The following is a 21,644-nucleotide window of genomic DNA, read 5'->3' as shown; positions in this document are numbered from 1 at the left end:
AGACCCACCTGCCAATGCAGGAGACAAAAGAGACGCGGTTTGATCCCTGGGTTGGGAAGATCCCCGGGAGGACAGCATGGCAACCCACTCCAGTATTCTTGCCTGGAGAATCCCATGGATAGAGGAGCCTGGTGGGCTACACAGCCCATAGGGTCTCAAAGAGTCAGACACGAACGAAGCAACTTAGCACGCACACATGCAGTGTGTGTAAAAGAGCTTAGAATGTTGCTTGGTATATAATGAGCCATCGGTAGAGCTCACTGGGGTTTTCATTCTTGTTTAGTGTTCCATCTGGGAAATTGGGGGTGATTGTTTTTTTTTCATATAAAGGGGGGCTCTCTCTGAATCCTGCACTGTTTTCTCCCAACCAAGTGCAGATTTCTTCTTTGTGGTATTTGGACTATGGGTACCCATGCCTCTCTGCTCAGCACTAGAAAAGTGCATTCTCCATCCAGCAAACACAGCAGGTAAAGCATTCATGGACTGTGTAGCCCACCTTGATCTGCAAACTGCCATTCCCTCCCCTCCTCTGCCACCCCCAGCCCAGCCCTGGGAGGATACTGTACAGTTGACTCCTCAAGCTCTGACTGCTAGAAATTCAGTCCCTTCTTTGGCTATGTGAATATGCTTTAGGCAGCAGGTTGTGGGTTATGTTCAGATAAGAGAAGACCCCCTTCTAGGGGGGAGGCCCCTGTTCATGTTGCAGTCTTGTTTGTAACTGTAATCCTGTCACAATTCAGTTGAGATTTTCATCACCCTGGTCAGGAAATTCTCGGTGAAGGTTACTACAGCAACCTTCACTCTGCTCTGGAAAGCATATCACTTACAATGGGGCCTTTCAGTGGCTGGGCCCCGAAGCCGGGCAGTGATTCTGTCTATTCAGAACACAATGGGGCAAAACAGAATAGAAAGGAACCACACAGTGTCTTAGGCTCCCGCTGCCATCTGTGGCATTGCACATTGTTGTCCATCCTTGCGTCCAACTTCAGTTTTGTTTCTTCTGTGACAATACACTTTTAATTTCACAATGCATATGCCTGCCAGTTGAAGTGCATTTCATGGAAGTTTAAATAATAGTAACAATGCCATAGGGGTGTACAAACTTGGCCAGGAAGTACTGTGGAAATATCTTTGAGAAAAGGTGATACAGGCTTTTGATTTAGAGACAAAGGAAACACAAAGTGGGTTTGTTTAAAAATACTCAAACTACTCTTCAAAACGGATTCTTTTGTCTTGGACTCCTGTAGATTTTTTTTAAGGGAGAAAAATTTAAATGACAGAAAATCAAATCACCCTTGCCTTTATTCACAGCTACTCAAAACAAACCCACCCACCAAACAGAATTTACCCAGCGATAGAAAATGATTGGTTCAGTTACATTTTTTTAAAAAGCAAAAACTAGAGAATGTTACAGAGGTATTTTCAAAGCTGAATTTATATATTAAGCATGTGAGCTATAGTTGTACCAAGAAAAAGAACTGTGGTTTTCTTAGAATGGAAGTTGAAAGAAAACTCTTCTCTTTCTTAATTTTTTTTAATTTTTTTTTTCCTTTAGAGCATTTATGGTATTTTATTTATTCACACGGCTTGCCCTCTGATCAAACAACTTTTCTTTGTTGTATGTTTATATCTCTAGGGTTGTTTTATGTCCATGCCTTCTTTAATGTTTCCCGTATGTTTAATTTAAATCATTTGCCTTTTATCTTTCTCCGGGTTGCAAGCTCTTTCTCTCTTTTCTAACCTTTGTACTCTTCTTGCTGCACTGAATTAAAAAAAAAAATGAAATGAGATTTTTTTTTTTTCTAAGTGCAAAGCTAAGATACTTCTGTATCTTCAACCCAGCCAACCTCAATCAAGCAACTGGTGATTCCATTTTGCTTTTGATTCCAGTGAACCTTCACTGCTGTGTGTGTTCACTCCCAGGTATCTCTGGGTATTGGTTATTTGATCAGTAAGTAATACTGTGCTTTTGGCCCAACTCCCAGGAAGAGAAGGGGTCGCAGCCAGCGAGACCCTTAGAACTGCTGGCACTACATTTCCTCATTTTTTGGGTCTCAGGGTTCAGGTAGAAAGGGACTTTTGTGCACTTGGGAGCAAAGCATAGTACAAATCCTTTCTCCATTTCTGCAACCAGAAACCAGGCAAATGTTTTTGCAAATCCACTTGTGGTCTTGCTGGCAGTTGTTGAGCATAGCCCTCTTTGTGAGGCAGTGATGTTGACCTCTATTTTCTATTCACTGTCCTGCCCCAAAGTAAGCACACAGTTTTCTCTGTAACCGGGTGGGCATGCTCGTCTCTACCTAAAACAGAGAGCCGCCTGCCTAGCTTTGCCTGAATTCTTGCACAGAGTGATTTTGGTTACTCCTCCTTTGGGATCACTTACGTGTCAACTCCAGCCCCCTTAAACCCTCATTCCCATCCCTGCGACAAGGAAGAACTTTGCAGGGCTGGGAGCAGCTGCCGCCTGGCTTCAGAAGCTCTGGAGCAGGTTCCCCTGCGGATCCCTAGCTGGGGCCATTTTGGCAGTTCATGTCTATCTTGCTTATTTTGTCAGAGTGAGGATTTCTGTGAGGTTATTTTCAACCTGAGTGTCCTTACTATGCTGAGAGGCACCTTTGTCACACAAGGAAACCGTGCCTCATCTGTCTACTCCCCAAAGGATTTTGAACGAGAAGCCTGAAGACTTACTGAAGGTGTGGGGCTCTGGCCTTGAAATTGGCTATAGGAAGTCCTTTGAAGGCAGAGGCGCAGTGTCGCAGGATGGCCCCAGCCCTTTGGCCTCTCACAACACCTGTTATCTTTGTAGCCATCAGTCCTGTGAGAGTGAAGTGAAAATGTTAGTCACTCAGTCGTGTCTGACTCTTGGCAGCCCCGTGGACTTTATGGCCCCAGGAAGCCTGCCGGGTTCCTCTGTCTGTGGACTTCTCCAGGCAAGAATACTGGAGTTGGTTACCATTTCCCTCTCCAGGGGATCTTCCCAATCCAGGGATCAAACCTGGGCCTTCTGCATTGCAAGCAGGTTCTTTATACCATCTGAACCACCGGAGAAGTCAGGGAGTCAACCCTATCCATGCCTAAAACATGGGAGTAGTGATCTCTGTTCCTTCATCCATCTTGCCAGGGGGACCTAAAAGGCAGCTTCAGGTGCTACTTTTGAAATCTTGTTATCAGAGAACAGCTGCCTTGACACACTTTCACACAGTGGGGAATACATTTCGTTTGACTTCCAGGGCCTCCATGGAAGCTGCTCTGGGTTTGTAAACCCACCAGTACAGATCTGGACTCCATGACTGTCTCTGGCCAATTTTTTCATCTCTTACACAGTACAGATCATAGTACTCCCCATCCCCAGTTCTACAGTTCTTTTGAAACCAGATGAAATGAAGCACCTAACAGTGTTTAGCACATAGTAGGTTGTTAAGAAAAGCCATGCTTCTTCCCTGCTCCTGAACACTGTGGATCACACTTCTTAATGAGGTGGGTTGCCTTTTTGATGCTGTAGTGTATTTCATGGAATACAATGAGCAATGGGTAGCGATCACAGAAACTTTCTTGGATTTTCTATGGAGTTATGAATTTTAAGCTGGTATGATTCCCCCTGACCTCATAGTCAAGTCAGATATGGTTAACTTGTGTTTTGATTTCAATTTTAGTTGTTCTGGCAGAAGAAAATTACTATTGGAAGGAGTGCCATGGAATTCTCCAGGGATCTCTAGTTAGATTACAGCTTTCCAATTTCTGAGGTCATTTCCCCCCATTTTCTGGAGATTGCCTTTCTCCTTTACCTACTTGTTTCAATTTTTTAAGCCAATGCTTTGACTTTTTTCCCCCCATATCTTGGGTGGAAGGCAAGGAGTTCTAGGAAAGTGATCCCCAAAGTGTGAGGTCTGTGCACCTTTGCCTGCAAAGTAACTCACTGGAGAGAAGGTTTTAAAACTTTGATTCACATTTACCTTAATATTAAAACAAAGAAGAAATTAAGCTCTTTAAATATTTACTATCTGGATGTGTACCAGTGGCCTGATGCAGTCTGATTGCTCAAAGGTCATGGTTCACAAATGATCATGTTTATTAGTTGAGAGCTTTAAAATATTTAAATACCTAGACTCTTTTGATTGTTTTTCCTAGAACTTCTGTGGGTGATGAAAACCTTTGCTACATATAGGTTTGCTGGGGAGGGGCTGGTGGTAGAGAGCCAACCACTGACTGGGAGCCAGAAGGCCCAAATTCTAGCCCTGGTTCTCTCACTAAGTAACTAGCACCGCAGACATGTTCCTCTTCTCTGGCCTCAGCCTCCTTAACTGCACAGTAAGAGCTTTGGACTGGTGGATGAATAGGCGAGGCCCCTTCCAGCTATAAAATGTTCAGGTCAGAATGTAAACGTAGAGGTATTGTGCCCCGTCCTTATGCCTCTTCATTTGTAGTTTGTTTCAACCCTTCACTTTATTACGGGTAAGCCATCTGTTCGTGACTCAAGCCATCCAGTTTTTTAATTAATTTTTTATTGGAATATAGTTGCCTTACAGTGTTGTTTCTGCTGTACATCAGAGTGAATCAGCTATATGTATAGATGAAGGGTGAAAGTGAAGTTGCTTAGTCCTGTCCGACTCTTTGCAACCCCATGGACTACAGTCCACCAGGCTCCTCTGTCCATGGGGTTTCCCAGGCAAAAATACTGGAACGGGTTACCATTTTCTTCTCCAGGGAATCTTCTCAACCCAGGGGTCAAACCCATGTCTCTTGCATTGCAGGTAGATTTTTTTTTACCACTGAGCCATAAGGGAAGCCTGTCCGGTTTGTACCCTAGACCAACACTTTATGGCTGCATTTTGCCCCTGGAGGAACATGACATCTCTCTGCAGCAGGTCAGGCCAGATCAAGCAAAGAGTCTAGATATGCCCTTGCCAAAACCTGGAGAAGATGCTGAAGGCATTTCTCAATTCTGTATTTCTTTCTTCATTGTTGGCTAGTGACTGTGGTGCTTGGGGGACACCTCTCATCCCTGAACTTGGCTTCTATCCTGGACTCAGTCTCCCCCATGGATAATTCATGACAAAGACTGTCCGGTGCCCACAAGATACCCTTGATCACACTCCAGGCCCTTCCCCCCATCTACCACATTCTGAAACACTCATCCTGGGTTTTCTCATTTATATATGCCCAAACAGTTCATTTTTCAGAAAAAGTAAATTATACTTTAAAAAAAAAAAACACCAAATGAATTGATTTTCTTGTGTTGTCATACCTCTGCCATTTTGCATGACATAAATAATACATGTTTTGTAATCAGTGCAGAAAGATGCTGTGAATGATAGTGAGTCCTGGGAGACTGTTTTTAATCAGGTCAATATCCATTCTACTGAAGTCTTTTAAATCTTTGCATATTTTTCTTTTTCCTCAAAACAGGGTTTGAATTAGAATTTATTTCATAGTACAGAGTAATAGTTCATTTCTAAGTGACAGGAATTGCTCAGTTATCTCCCTGTTTTTATTTCCATTTCAATTAATAGTAGGAACAAGAGCCATCAATGCCAGTATTTCTAGCTGGTCTGCCTGCATCATTACTTTGATTTCTTAATTCAGCTTAAGAAATTTACTGAACAGCTACCATTGCTTCAGGGACTATCATTTTCAAACCAAAAATTAGGATACATTGTCTGATAGGACTTTTGGTCATAGATTCATTAACCAAGAAAACAAAATCCTATCATAGAGGTGCAAAAACTAAATCATATTAACCTGTGTATTTAATAGACTACCTGAATTGTGAAGAATTAAATTCCATGAAACTGACCTTGCCAAAGGTCACAGAGGCAGAGCCTATACTTGAACCCAAGTGTGTTCATTGTAATCAACTCCTTGAAAACACGAGCAATGACAGGTAGGTCCCTGAAGGAACTGATAAATGCTTGTCGTGTTGTCAAACCAGCAGAGCTGCAGCTGAAAAGACAGAGCCTGACATCAATGTGACTCTTCGGTTGCTTGATTAAAATATAAACAGAGACAGAAGTAAAATGAGCATTCGTCACATAATGGAGTTTCAACCGTTTGATTTATTCTGTAGCTTGAAATGTCCTCACCCTGTGGTCAAAAGTAGCCTGTTTTCCTTACCTGGATGACAGTGGACAGTTAAGAGAGAATTATCTTTAGAGGCAACTTCTGGAGAAGGAACTGGCAACCCACTCCAGTACTCTAGCCTGGAAAATCCCATGGACGGAGAATCCTGATAGGCTACAGTTCATGGTGTCGCAAAGAGTCGGACATGACTGAGCAACTTCACTTCACTTCACTTCTCTTCCCTTTGATCTTCTGGGCCAGGAGCATTAGGAAAGCTTCAGAAAGTTTTTTACTTGGGGCCGACCCCCACCCTAGCCCCCCTCCCCCTCCTTGTCCCCCTCTGACTGCTGCCACGGTGAGATATTTAGTTCTTTATTTATTTATTTTTGGATTTGTCCTCCTTGGCTGAGACGTCTTTATTATTTTTTTTTACATTATGGTTAATTTTTATTTTTTTAAAACATTTTATTTTGTATTGGAGTATAGCCATTTTGTTCACCTGAAATTATCACAACATGGTTAATCAGCTATACCCCTGATACAAAATGTTTTTAGTGCTAAAAAATAAATAAAGATAAAATTCAAAAAAAGAGTGAAGGAGAATCCATACCCCAACCCCCCAAAGACTTTGTCATTGTTGTAGTTTGGGGTGGGGGAAGCAATGTTGTAACAGTTTCAGGTGGATAGCAAAGCGACTCAGCCATACATGTGCATGTATCCATTCTCTCCAAACTCCCCTTCCATCCAGGCTGCCATATAACATTGAGCAGAGTTCCCTGTGCTATACAGCAGAGATACTGTTTAGTTCTGAGATGAACCAAAGCTGCCTGGAATTCACTGGCCCAACTAGTACTGATTGAGCATGCCTACATGCCAGGCACTGATCTGCAGGCTGGGAACATGGCCAGGAGTAGATGTGCTCTCAAGGCCAATGACCAGACTACTTCCTCTGTGGACTCCCAGGTGCTGAGCTTTGCACAGGGTACCCTGTGTACCAATAATAAAAGTATCTACTTCATGCTGTTCTGTGGAGGAAAAAAAAGTTGATATGTGGCAAGCAGTAAACATTCAATAAAACAGTTACTATGGACACTAGGATTATTGCCGGTTCCAACAGTCACTTACCTTATTATAAGACGCAGTACGTATAATGATTAAGTGCAGAGAAAGCTGGTTGGCCTGGGTTTGAAGCCCAGCTGCTGCGGTTGGGCAAGTTATTAATAGTTAACTTCTCCGTGCTTCAGTCTCCTGCCTGATGAGGTTGTGAGGATTAAATAAATTATCATGTATATGTATACGTAGGGCTGACTCATGTTGATCTATAGCAGAGGCCAACACAATATTGTGAAGCAATTTTCCTTCAGTTAAAAAATACATGCTTGGGGAAAAAATGGTCATGTATGAAATGTTTAGAACCGTGCTAGTATGTAATGAGAACTAGCTGTTGTGTGAGAAAAGTATTTTTCCCAGAGGAGAGAGCCACTCTCCTAGTTTACCCTAGAGACTGAAGGGGAAAAGGATGGAACAGTGCAGGTAATCCTTGCAGGAAGCACTTCGCAAGAGAGAAAGAGTAAATCATAGGTGCCCAAGAGAGAACTTCCTTGTCAGCCTCAGGACAAGCCATTACTCCAGAGGACTGATCAAATGTCCCATGTGTGGCTGGTGAGAGGACTAGAGGAGTGTTCTGGGGACCCCTGATGGAAAATGCAGGGGATTTGGAACATGAATACAAAACAGTTTCTACTTGTAAAAATGAAACCTCGCCTCTCATCTGCTGTCAAAAGGGGGATCTGGCCTTGCCATGTGAGAGTCTTCACAGCAGAGAAAAATACATCTAGGAAGTAGAAGCCATTTAAATTCTTTATGGCTAGATTTGAAATTGGTGGGAATAAGCTCAGTAGAGAATGGCAGTGGGACCCTCATGCGAGGGACACAGCAGCAAGGTATACTGTAAGGGCCCTGTGTCTGTGTGTGTACTTTTCTTCTTAATTTTCATTATTTTTTGGCCACATCACTCAGCATGCAGGATCTTTGTTCTTCAACCAGGGATGGAACTGGTACCCCCTGCAGTTTTCACTTTCATGCATTGGAGAAGGAAATGGCAACCCACTCCAGTGTTCTTGCCTGGGGAATCCCAGGGACGGCGGAGTCTGGTGGGTCGCACAGAGTCGGACATGACTGAAGCGACTTAGCAGCAGCAGATGTAGGAAAGTTGTTAAAGGGGTTGAAAATGAAGTTTAGGAAACACTGGAGTAGAGTGTATATGAATGAAGGCCAGAGCTCATTGTAATCCCCTGGGTGGACATACCACTTGTGGGCAGTGGTGAGGGAGGCAGGGTTCCTGCTTCAGTGATCTTAATGAAAGTGAAGTAGAAGTTGTTCAGTCATGTCCGACTCTTTGCGACCTCATGGACTATACAGTCCATGGAATTCTCTAGGCCAGAATACTGGATAGCCTTTCCCTTCTCCAGGGAATCTTCCCGACCTAGGAATCGAACAGGGGTTTCCTTCATTACACGTGGATTCTTTACCAACTGAGTTATCAGGGAAGCTTTCACTTTCACTTTTTTAAAAAAATACTGAAGGGATTTTTAGATTGGAAGAGGTCCAAGCTGAACATGCCTTTTACAAACTGATAGAGAAGGAAATGGCTACCCACTCCAGTATTCTTGCTTGGAAAATTCCATGGACAGGGGAGCCTGGTGGGCTGCTGTCCATGGGGTCACAAAGAGTTGGACACCACTGAGCGACTAACATACATTTATAAACTGAAGAGGAGGTTACCTTGCTTTGCCAACTTGCGACCTGATGTGGGCAGTTTAATATGAGCTGCTTGTCAGCCAGGACTCTCACCCGTATCCTGTTTGGGATGGGGGTGGGGAAAAAGCTGCAAAAATTGTCACAGCTAACCCTCTAGAACTGGGCAATTGATCAGCCCCACCAGTAAAACCACTACACAGTTCTTGACGTGACATTAGTACATGGTACGATGCTTCCAGAATAACCGAAGCTTCATAATCTCTTTGATGATTTAAACAGTGACCTCACATTTGTAAAGGGCATAGAATGGGGCCTGGCTTCTCAGAAGTGTCTTGTGCCATAATCTATCAAACCTAAGATGCTCCTGATTATAAGAGTTAAGCTGTGATACAGCATTGGTTATAGGACACAACCTAATGTCACATTGTAAGAATATGAAAAAATGCATCTTATTGATAGAATTGATGGAATATGTTAACTGCTCCTTTATACCATGTTAGGTTTGAACTGTTCACTGATATAAAAAATGATCCTTCTGGGAGCCACATTTCAGTTAGAGTAAGTGAAAGAAAGGGTGTTTCTTTTCCTGGGAGCCCAATGTTATTTAAAGAAGAGTTTACTATAGCTACAAGCTGGGATGAACAAACTAACACAGAATAACAAGAGAAAATGGGAAAAGTGTCATACATAGATTTCATTTCATTGTACAAAGTATTTATCCCTTATTTGTATCTTATCTAATTTTTTCACTGAAAAGAACTGTATATGTGTGTATACGTTTTATAAATTGTGTACTCAGTAGAGAAGTAAAACCGTACAGAAACTACACTTAGGTAAATAACCGCATCATTTTAACAACTGTTTTGCCGTACACAGATACCATTCTCTATTAATAATATGATGATTGTAATTAAACCAAATTTGGGCACCTTACCATCTCTCTCTCTTCTTTTTTTTTTTTTTTCCCTACAAACCTTTTTTTCTCTCCCCTACTCAGTTAGCCCAGACACTGTTGCCAGACTGGTCTGTACCATTCACGCTTTGCCCCGATCATGTCATCATGTAAAGCCAACTCTGCCCCAAGAAGGACTTGAGATTGGTGTGATTATCCTCTGGGGGCAGTGCAGTGTCAGGAACCTCTTTTCTCCTGAGCAGACCGCTGAGAGGCCCTGAGAGCCTCAGAGAGGCTTAGTGATTTGTGGGAGACCCTGAGGATCTTGCTGGGAGGGCTGGTCTCTGAGAGTTGCCTGTGATTTTTCTGGGATCAAGTTGGTCACAGATGCAACCATGCAGCCTGAGGCGGTCCCAGTTGATGCCTCTTGTTCCAGCTTTATTATTAACAGCATCCCCTTCTGCACTCAATGTCTTGGTTTGCTCTAGTGAGGAAGGGTGACTCTGGCCAACCCTGGCTTAGAAACCGCTGGATCTAGTGATCCTGGAGCCAGTGTCCAGACTTGGCCTTGATAGTGGTATTGGAAGTGAGCTGTGGTATAGCAGAAAGAGTGAAGAAAAGGAAGTCAGAAATCCCCGTGACAGGTCTCAACCCTGGTCCTTTGTCATAGGGATTAACTGAGGCCACGTATGTGGAAATGCTGCACAAATATTCAGCCTTTACATGAGTGGAACTAATGATCACATCTTCTACCTTCATTGGGCCTCCTACTCTGTGTGCTAACCTCCCATGGACTTTCCCATCCTCAGCCTCTCCAAGCAGAGGCAACTTGGTATGTTATAATCCCAGGCCTCCCTTTACCCATTTGTAAAATAGTGGTGGCATGATTGTAATATTCACGTCTTATGGGTATTGTGAGAATCCATTGAGATACCATAAAGCTTCGGCATATATTTATGGGTTCAGAAAGAGTCAGTCCCTGTTACGTTAAGGACAGAGGGGATTAGGAGTTTTGTGGGCTCCTGACTGCCCGTTATCACCCCTAGCCCTTGCTCTTCCAGAAACACCCCTTTCTTGTGCTTTGTTCATTGCAGCTCAGCACTGGTACATACTTGCTTCAGACATCTGTCTTCATACCACCAAAACAGTGTATGTGTGTGTGGAGGCGGGGGAGTGGGCAGTGATCTACATTTCATGAAGTTAAAACACAATGCTGGCTGACTGTGCCCGGTACATAGACAAACAAATATTTATGGTTGATTTTTCCATCATTTGCAATGGAAGTGTTTTATTCCAGTCAAACAGCAGAACTGCAAAAAGTAGAATACCCAGACTGTCAATTAAAAAGATTGGAACATCTACCAGAGAATTAGATGTCCATGCCTTTCCTGTTATGAGTCACTGGGTCAGAAAATCCCATTAAAAAACAAGTTAAGCTCATCCGCAGGCCAGGGCATTACCCATTGTCCGTTGTTGACGATAAGAATATGGTTTCTCTCTCTTTGGGGGTGATTTGCTTATAACACTGGGGGCATTCTAGTCCTAGGTTTTTTGGAAATCACCATCCCCAGAAAATGCTTGATTTCAGCTTGATTTCATTGGCATCGTATTCAACACTTCTATTTTGTATTAATTAATTAATTTACTTATTTTTGGTTGCACTGGTCGTTCTTGCTGTGTGGGGGCATTTCTCTAGCTGCAGTGAACAGGGGCTGCTCTCTAGTTGCATGCACTGGCTTCTCATTGCAGTGGCTTTTCTTGTTGTGGAGCACGGGCTCTACGCACACAGGCTTCAGTAGTTGCACGTGCATGCTCAGTAGCTGCAGCACATGGGCTTAGTTGCTGCCCGACATGTGGAATCTTCCCTGACCAGGGATCGAACCTTTGTCCTCTACATTGGCAGGTGGATTCTTATCCACTGTACCAGCAGGGAAGTCCCCAGCACTTGTTTATTTTTAAATTTTACTTACACATGCATATGGTTCAAAATAGCAGTAAAAAAGTATACTGTGCTGCCAAGTTTAAAATGAAGAGTAAATGTCACCTTTTTTCCCCAGGCCTGCTGCCTGATGGAACCTTGTGTATCTTTCAAGAAAACAATTACAACACATGTCTTTTAATGTGTCATTCAATACTTACTGCAGTCATTCAATACTTAATTCACATACTGACTGCTATTTTTACACATCTGTGGGTCTTGAAGAACTTTCCAAGTCAGCACAGATTCCTTCCCGTGATCACGTGGAACTCCTCTCAGGAGGCGCCGTGATGTGATGGGTCTTCAAACCCTGTGTCCACTTTTCCCCATTACACACTTAGCTGCAGGGAAGAACCCTGTATATACATCTTGGCATCCTTGGTAGATTTTAAGGTAAATTCTTTAAAATAAAGGTGGAGCAAAGAGAGTATGCCCATTATTTCTGTTTAGTTAACGGTGTTTATATTGGTCTGTGTGACTTTAGTTTCTATCCCTAGTCCTACACAACTCTATTAATGATAAAACTGGAAAATTCTTACAGAGATAGGGATACCAGACCACCTGACCTGCCTCCTGAGAAATCTGTATGTGGATCAAGAAGCAACAGTTAGAACCGGACATGGCCAACGGACTGGTTCAGCATTGGGAAAGGAGTACGTCAAGTCTGTATATTGTCAACCTGCTTATTTACCATTCATGCAGAGTACATCCTAAAGAATGTCGGCTGAATGAACAAGCTGGGATCAAGATTGCTGGGAGAAATATCAATAACCTCAGATATGCAGATGACACCACCCTTATGGCAGAAAGTGAAGAAGAACTAAAGAGCCTCTTGATGAAAGTGAAAGAGGAAAGTGAAAAAGCTGGCTTAAAATTCAATATTCAAAAGACTAAGATCATGGCATCTGGTCCCATCACTTCATGGCAAATAGATAGGTAAACAGTTGAAACATTAACAGACTGTATTTTCTTGGGCTGCAAAATCACTGTAGACAGTGACTGCAGCCATGAAATTAAATGACACTTGCTCCTTAGTAGAAAAGCTATGACCAACCTAGACAGTGTATTCACAAGCAGAGACATCATTTTGCTGACAAAGATCCATATAGTCAAAGCTATTCTTTTTCCTGTAGTTGTGTATGGATGTGAGAGTTGGACCATAAAGAAGGCTGAGTGCCGAAGAATTGATGCTTTTGAACTGTGGTGCTAGAGAGGACTCTTGAGAGTCCCTTGAACTGCAAGGAGGTCAAACCAGTCAATCCTAAAGGAAATCAGCCCTAAATATTCATTCAAAGGCCTGTTGCTGAAGCTGAAACTCTAATACTTTGGCCACCTGATGCAAAGAGCTAACTCACTGGAAAAGACCCCAATGCTGGGAAAGATTGAGGGCAGGAGGGGACCACAGAGGATGAGATGGTTGGATGGCATCACTGACTCAATGGACATGAGTTTGAGCAAACTCCAAGAGATAGTGAAGAACATGGGGTCACAAGTGCCTGAAAAACAACAAATACTCTCCCTACAGGAGAGCAAGCGTGTGTGTGGCCACCCCTCCCCTAGACCCTGCCCAGCACTGAGCCTCTTGTGTTTACTCAGCATGTTTGATGGCCTCCCTTTCCTGGGCATCTTAAGGGCACTTGAAGAAGTAAAGTTACCCATTATGTGATCATCTCCTCTCTCCGGGATGAACCAAAGAAGGAAAGTGCTCAGAGACCCTAGTGAGAGTGTGGCAGCGCCCCCGCTGTGGGCAGGGCCGCCCCGGGGCCTCTTTGTGGGAGTGGAGGTTGGCTTTCAGGACAGTACCTGCCTTTGTGCACTGACTCACCTTTGCTCATCCCGGTCCCCACCCTGCTGAACACACACCAGTTCATGGCACTCCGCCTTTTAAAATCAGTGCCCTGGCTTCTTCCTCCACGTGAGGTACTTCTGTGTCTTGGTGCCACCTCTTAAATGTGAGGAGTAAACCAGGCCATTATGTGGATGTGGGTGAACCCCACATTTTAAAACTTGAATATGAATCTGTGCTTTTTAATCAGCTGATTCATAATTAGAAAGTAACTATGGACCTGAGAAAATCTGCACTCAGTCTTTACCTAGTGGGAAGTATCTTGTTCATATATATATTTTTTTCCTTCTTGGCCACACTGTATAGCATGTGGAATCCTTGTTCCCACCCCAGGGATCGAACCCATGCCCCTTACTTTGGAAGTGTGGAGACTTAACCACAGGACTGCCAGGGAAGTCCTTCTCTTTCAGAACTTGTAATTGTTGTCAGGGTTAGGAGTAACCTTTTATCATCATTATCATTGTTATTATCATTATTATCATTTCTTAGCTGGGGCATCAGCAACCACATTCCTGTCCTTTGTACAACAGTGCTTCACTCACCAAGAACTGTTAGGAAATGAAATACCTTGCTGGGTGCCCCTACTTATTCAAATATTTCCTTTTCTGGTTGGGAAACAAAAAGGTGTTACCCACCCAGAAAGCCCATAGAAGAGAAGGAAGTGGAGTCAGGTGCTGCCCTGGTAGCCTGGACCTTGGCCATGAGGAAAAATGTCCCCCCTCACCCAGATGGGGGCGACCCTCAGGTCCTCCCCCAGCAGGTGTGGCCGCCTGTCCTGCCCTTCCCCTCCCAGTCAAGGGCAGGAGAAAGAAGCAAAGGGGTTGAGGTTCTGTGCCCCCAGGAGTGCCATTCTTATCCACATAATTCGAGGACCATAGTTTGTGATCTGATGGCAACTTTCAGCTTCTGCTTCCAAGGATATTGTCCAGGGTTGTAAGATGACAACCACTTCCCACTCTGTTCCCCACTTACTCGCTGTCAGTAACTGTGTTCCAAGGAAGGCCTCTGGGAAAGTCACTGTGTGATCAAAGTTTATGGTCCCCTGCAGGAAAACAGAAAGCTTCCCTGGGCTGGACTGGAAGCCTGTGCATCCCTGTTTGGTTTCCAGGCTCCCTGATCCAGTTCTCACCCTCTGCTAGAACTGCCTAGCCCAGCCCTCTCCCAGCTTTTATTTCCCCATGCGTGGGTTCTGACCTTGCCCTTGGCACTCTGGGCAGGTCAGCCTTCCCCCCAAAAGCTCCGATTGCTCCCTCTCGCTCTTAGTGTTGCTCTCAAATCGAATGGCTCACTGCCTTGCTAATAGTAACTGTCAGTCATTCTATTGGCTCCTTATCCTCTTGCAGATAGAAGTCTGGAGAACCAGCCAGGGGAACTTTTTTTGTGTGGAGGAATATTTGAAACTCCGTACAAGGAGTTCTGTTGTACTGGGGAGTAACTGCCAGTAGAAAGAGGACACTGCCTTTGAGTTGAGACAGACAGTAATGGATCACTGTGCAGTGAGAGAGAGAGAAAAGACAGATTGGACTCCAAGACGGACTTGGGTCACATTGAGAAGGCATTTCTGTGGATCAGTACAAACACATACACTGTGACATAGAACTCCTCCGTTTCTTGCCCTTGGTAGACGTTATTTAACATCTACAACTTATTAGTAGCCCTCCTGTTTTGTTCAACTCTGCTGCTATTTTTAGAGAGAAAACAACATTTTGGCCATCTTTTAAGTACATGGATAATTGTTGGTGTTGAAAAGAAACATACATACTGGTTAGTTACTCCAGGAGCTTAGTTTTCTCTGCATAGTAAGTTTTGCAGGTGTCCAGAAAGAATATTCAAGCTGGAAAAGGAGGGAGGGCCGCGGAGTCTCCAGGAGCCTCTATCTGGTTGGAAATAGACTGTGGACCTTCGACTGAGATCCAGTGAGTCACCCTGTGGCCAGTGCTTTTGTTTTGCCACAAGAGGAAAGAGAGTGGTGAGGCCTGAGGTAATTTTGTAGAACTGATGCTGCATATGATTCTGAGAAAGTCAAATATATCATGTAATGGTTTCCCTCTGCAAGGCAGCATGGGTGGCAAGCCTTCCCAAACCCCTTTTTGGAGCTTGAACCCATGGCGCTATGCTTTTCCCATCATGGCCACTTCCTTGGCTGGATTTATAATAATTGCTTTCCCAGAAACTCTTAGAATTTGCTGTTATCAAAGGGCCCATATCTCCAGCAGAGAAAACATTATGTAGTTTTTTAAAGGGAAATTTAAACTGTTACCTATCTTGTTTCCTTCCACCTCCCCCTTCTCTCAAAGAGCCTATTGCCTTTTCTCATCCTAGTTTTGACATTTGACAGGTGGCCTTTCTAGACTCCCTCGTTCAGAAATTTTTTTCTTCTTTATTCAGACTCCCTCCCACAAAAGTAAACTTCCCCCCAAAAGTGAATTCCTGAGGAGGGAGAGGAGCCGGTCTTGTTCAGTTCAGTGCCCACCATCCTGGTCCAGTGTGTGACATCTCCAGTAGAGAGTGCGGAGAACTCCAAGGGAAGAAAGAGCCTTCCAATAACTTGTCATGTGTTATTTGTCATTATTTCATATGCATTGGCTTTTTTAATTGCCTGTGAGTGTAGATTATAATGAACATCCTTCTTTGTCTCGTCTTGTCTGGGAAATTCAAAATATTATAGATTCATTTCTCATGGCACTTTCTCCAGGAAGTGATTTCTCTCTCTCCTGGGGCAAAGGACTCTCCACCCACTCCTGGAACACCCATTTTGCACATGTTTACATATTGACTGTTGCTGACTCACAAATTTTGAATAATTTGGTGGATATCTAGTGTCCGAGTGCAGCCACCATGATGTACCCATCTGCCCTTAACCCCAGGGCATAGCACATAGCCCAACACATGGGGATCCCATAACAGAAATGCCAAGTGATAGGAAATCCTATCTGGTGCTCAGAGCCACCCCTGGTGTTAAGTTGTAAATCCAGTAAGCAGACAAGGGCTCTACCTAGCCAAGAAGGCCATGGGATCAGATGAGGTTCTTCTGTCCATAGCATGGGACATAACATGAACATTCTGTGTTCATGTTTAGACCATCTGGTCCATTTCCATGTATAATCAGTCATCAAAATGTAGCTTATCTTTTGAATGTGTGTGTGTATGCTCAGTTACTTCAGTTGTGTCCGACTCTTTGCAACCCTATGGACTGTAGCCCACCAGGCTCCTCTGTCCATGGGATTCTCCAGGCAAGAATACTGGAGTGGTTTGCCATGCCCTTCTTCAGAAGATCTTCCTGACCCAGGGATCGAACCTGCATCTCTTGTGTCTCCTGCATTGCAGGCAGATTCTTCATCCACTGAGCTACCTGGGAAGGCCGATCTTTGAATGTGGAAAATTAATGTTGCATCAACAGTGATAAGTTTATGGATGGAAAGCAATTCAGATGGCTTGAGAAATTATGATCACATGATGTAACTATTGTGAGATATGTATTCTTTCCACTTCTGAGTTCTGTCATATAATTTGCAAAACAAGTCTGGAATGTTTCTGTTTCATTGCTTATTTGTCAGTCAGTTCTACAAAACAGTAAGCTTGAAGGAATTATCCAAGCCTATTGATCATTTACTGTGCCGTTCTCTGGATAGTGCATGGTGCTTTACATGTTGTTTTATTTAATCCTTACAACAACTCTGTGAACTGGGTCTTATTTTTCCCTTTTTTTTAAAAAGAAAAGCTTAAGTGACACAAAAGCTTAGATCACTTTTCCCCACTTCATTTAGGTGGCAAAGCTGAAATCTGAATCTAGATAGCAAGATATTTGTTTGCTTTGCGTGTTCTTATTTGATATAAGGAATATTTGGGAACTTAGTGATAATTATTTTTTCCCTCCAGGAGAAAAATAAACCATCCTCATAATTGTGTGTGTTCCGTTTGCAGGGAAGCAAAGGAGCCTACCGGTACCACTGGCAGAGCCACAATGTCAAGCACAGTGGTGTGGATGACATGGTCTTGCTCTCCAAGATCACAGAGAATGCTATCGTGGAGAATCTAAAGAAGAGATACATGGATGACTACATTTTTGTATCCTTTACTGGTTTCCTTGGACGTGTCATCTTAGTTAAGATGACATCTAAGTAAGAGACCATCTGAAATTCCAAACTGATGCTTATGTGTTCAAATCATTTTCACTATTTCAGAATGTGTACTTTTTGTTTCTTAATTCAGGTTACGGGAAGGCCAAAGATGGTGCTAAAGTTGTTTTTCCTATTTTAATTTATTTTTAGAGGACATTTGCTTTATAATTTTGTGTCTGTTTCTACCATACAATAGCCTGAATCAGCCACAAGTGTACATATATCCCCTCCCTCTTGGCTTCACTTGTGGCTCAGATGATAAAGAATCTGCCTGCAGTGCAGGAGACCAGGTTCAGTCCCTCAGTTGGGAAGATCCCTGGAGAAGGGAACTCCAGAATTCTTGCCTGGAGAATCCCATTGACAGAGGGGCGTGGTGGGCTACAGTCCATGGAGTTACAAAGAGCTGGACATGACTGAGTGACTAACACACCTCCCTCTTGAACCGCCCTCTCCCCCTCCCCCCACTCCATCCTTCTATGTTGTCACAGAGCACTGGGTTGAGTTCTCTGTGTTTTATAGCAACTTCCCACTAGCTGTCTGTTTTACATATGGTAATTATGTGTTTCAGTGCTATGGAGCTAAAGACTTTCCTGGTGTTTTTAGTTTAAAGTTTGTTCCTGCATCAAAATCATGATGCAGCCAAGGAGTTCCCTGGAGATCTAGTGGTTACGACTCTGTGCTTCCACTGCAGGGAGCACAGGTTCAATCCTTGGTCAGGGAACTCAGACCCCAAATGCCACACTGTGCGGGGAAAACAAAAAGATGAAGCCAGTATTCTCTATTTCAGTCCGTGGCTCCGTACCTTTGATGTGCTCTAGCCAGGCACATGGTGTCTAAAACCTGCGCTCTTCCTAAAGAATGTCCTGATCTGCAGAATTCTATCGGTAGTGTTCCCTAATTGCAAAGCAGAGACTGATAAGTCCAGACTTAAAAGGTTTAAAAAAGATTGCCTCATGCAAAAAATATGCCATTTTGCCTGTTTTTCTGCATTCTTATGTTTTACTAAAAGAAATAAGAGTCGTGAAGATCAATTACTGACAATGTCTGACATTCTTGAGTTGTGCTATATGTTTCAGTCTTGGCTTGCCAGATGCCGTTTTGGGTAGGACTGGAAAGCATTCAGAACGGAAATTTGATTCAAATGTGTTGACTTCATTATAAACTTCAGAGAGAGCTATGATAGTTGCTTAAGTTCCTACAGGATTCAGGAGTTCTGTTTGGTGCAACTATGTAAAGTTACTTTAGTATAATTATTGTAGGGTTGGTCATAGACCAGCAGGGGTCTGTGAAAATCTGTAGAGTAGTACCAGAAAGTTTATGCTCTTGATGGCTCTTGGTGGTGATGCTGTTGGTGTCTTCTGAGGGTGTGGTGTTCTGGATGGCCATTAAAAGTGGAGTCTTTGCAACCATTGTAACATACACTTTTAGTTTTTAACCTCTAAACCTCGAGGAGGTAAAGTCTTCACATCCATAGCTTCTGTGTATTATTTACACCGCTCCTCTTACTCTTAGATAAAAGTACCCGTAAATATGCAGCAGTAGTTTTGCATCATTTCCATCATTGATGAGGAAGGAGCTCAACTTACCAGGTATTTATGCTAATAAACATTATTCCAAGGTACTTGTATATTTCTAACCAATATGGTGCTGTTTCTTGTTTACCATAGGAAATTTTTCCAATTATCTGGGTAGTTAAATCCCTAAACCCCTGCTTTTAAGTATTAATAGATATAGTTGGATTCATTAAGCACATTATAATAGCATCTTGATCAAGTGTGGAACCTCACTGCCTACAGACAAAACCCCACCTATCACAGGATTTTATTGGAATGCAGCTATGCTGGTTGTTTTGAAACCCAAGTAAAATGGTAGGTGTTGCAAGAGGTTATCAGAGGGCAGACACACTGAAACCATACTCACAGAAATCTAGTCAATCTAATCACACTAGGACCACAGCCTTGTCTAACTCAATGAAACTAAGCCATGCCCGTGGGGCAACCCAAGACGGGCAGGTCATGGTGGAGAGATCTGACAGAATGTGGTCCACTGGAGAAGGGAATGGCAAACCACTTCAGTATTCTTGCCTTGAGAACCCCATGAACAGTATGGAAAGACAAAATGATAGGATACTGAAAGAGGTACTCCCCAGGTCAGTAGGTGCCCAATATGCTACTGGAGATCAGTGGAGAAATAACTCCAGAAAGAATGAAGGGATGGAGCCAAAGCAAAAACAATACCCAGCTGTGGATGTGACTGGTGATAGAAGCAAGGTCCGATGCTGTAAAGAGGAATATTGCATAGGAACCTGGAATGTCAGGTCCATGAATCAAGGCAAATTGGAAGTGGTCAAACGAGATGGCAAGAGTGAACATTGACATTCTAGGAATCCGTGAACTAAAATGGACTGGAATGGGTGAATTTAACTCAGATGACCATTATATCTACTACTGCAGGCAGGAATCCCTCAGAAGAAATGGAGTAGCCATCATGGTCAACAAAATAGTCTGAAATGTAGTACTTGGATGCAATCTCAAAAATGACAGAATGATCTCTATTCGTTTCCAAGGCAAACCATTCAATATCACAGTAATCCAAGTCTATGCCCCAACCAGTAACGCTGAACAAGCTGAAGTTGAACAGTTCTATGAAGACCTACAAGACCTTTTAGAACTAACACCCAAAAAAGATATCCTTTTCATTATAGGGGACTGGAATGCAAAAGTAGGAAGTCAAGAAACACCTGGAGTAACAGGCAAATTTGGCCTTGGAATGCGGAATGAAGCAGGGCAAAGACTAATAGAGTTTTGCCAAGATAATGCACTGGTCATAGCAAACACCCTCTTCCAACAACAAAAGAGAAGACTCTACACATAGACATCACCAGATGGTCAACACCAAAATCAGATTGATTGTATTCTTTGCAGCCAAAGATGGAGAAGCTCTATACTGGCAACAAAAACAAGACCAGGAGCTGACTATGGCTCAGATCATGAAATCCTTATTGCCAAATTCAGACTTAAATTGAAGAAAGTAGGGAAAACCGCTAGACCATTTAGGTATGACCTAAATCAAATCCCTTATGATTATACAGTGGAAGTGAGAAATAGATTTATTTTAGAAATAGATTTAGATTTTAGATCTGATAGATAGAGTGCCTGATGAACTATGGAATGAGGTTCGTGACATTGTACAGGAGACAGGGATCAAGACCATCCCCATGGAAAAGAAATGCAAAAAAGCAAAATGGCTGTCTGGGGAGGGCTTACAAATAGTTGTGAAAAGAAGAGAAGCCAAAAGCAAAGGAGAAAAGGAAAGATATAAGCATCTGAAGGCAGAGTTCCAAAGAATAGCAAGAAGAGATGAGAAAGCCTTCTTTAGCGATTAATGCAAAGAAATAGAGGAAAACAACAGAATGGGAAAGACTAGAGATCTCTTCAAGATAATTAGAGATATCAAGGGAACATTTCATGCAAAGATGGGCTCGATAAAGGACAGAAATGGTATGGACCTAACAGAAGCAGAAGATATTAAGAAGAGATGGCAAGAATACACAGAAGAACTGTACAAAAAGGATCTTCACGACCCGGATAATCACGATGGTGTGGTCACTCATCTAGAGCCGGACATCTTGGAATGTGAAGTCAAGTGGGCCTTAGAAAGTATCACTACAAACAAAGCTAGTGGAGGTGACGGAATTCCAGGTAAGCTATTTCAAATTCTGAAAGATGATGCTGTGAGAGTGCTGCACTCAATATGCCAGCAAATTTGGAAAACTCAGCAGTGGCCACAGGACTGGAAAAGGTCAGTTTTCATTCCAATCCCAAGGAAAGAATGCCAAAGAATGCTCAAACTACCGCACAACTGCACTCATCTCATGCTAGCAAAGTAATGCTCAAAATTCTCCAAGCTAGGCTTCAGCAATACGTGAACCGTGAACTTCCAGATGTTCAAGCTGGTTTTCGAAAAGGCAGAGGAACCAGAGATCAAATT

The 21,644-nt window shown here is 43.1% G+C and overlaps 1 protein-coding gene across 1 annotated transcript in view; it reads left to right on the top strand.

Annotated features, from left to right (window-relative positions):
* MYO1E (myosin IE) overlaps positions 1-21,644 on the top strand; it is a 214,168-nt gene that overhangs the window by 75,113 nt on the left and 117,411 nt on the right. The window contains exon 2 of the mRNA XM_068963676.1: positions 17,458-17,601. Coding sequence (XP_068819777.1) covers positions 17,458-17,601 — 144 coding nt within the window. The remainder of the gene's footprint in view (positions 1-17,457; positions 17,602-21,644) is intronic.

Source organism: Capricornis sumatraensis, chromosome 2 (assembly GCF_032405125.1).
Source record: "Capricornis sumatraensis isolate serow.1 chromosome 2, serow.2, whole genome shotgun sequence".
Taxonomy (NCBI): domain Eukaryota; kingdom Metazoa; phylum Chordata; class Mammalia; order Artiodactyla; family Bovidae; genus Capricornis; species Capricornis sumatraensis.
This window is presented reverse-complemented; position numbering and strand designations above follow the sequence as displayed.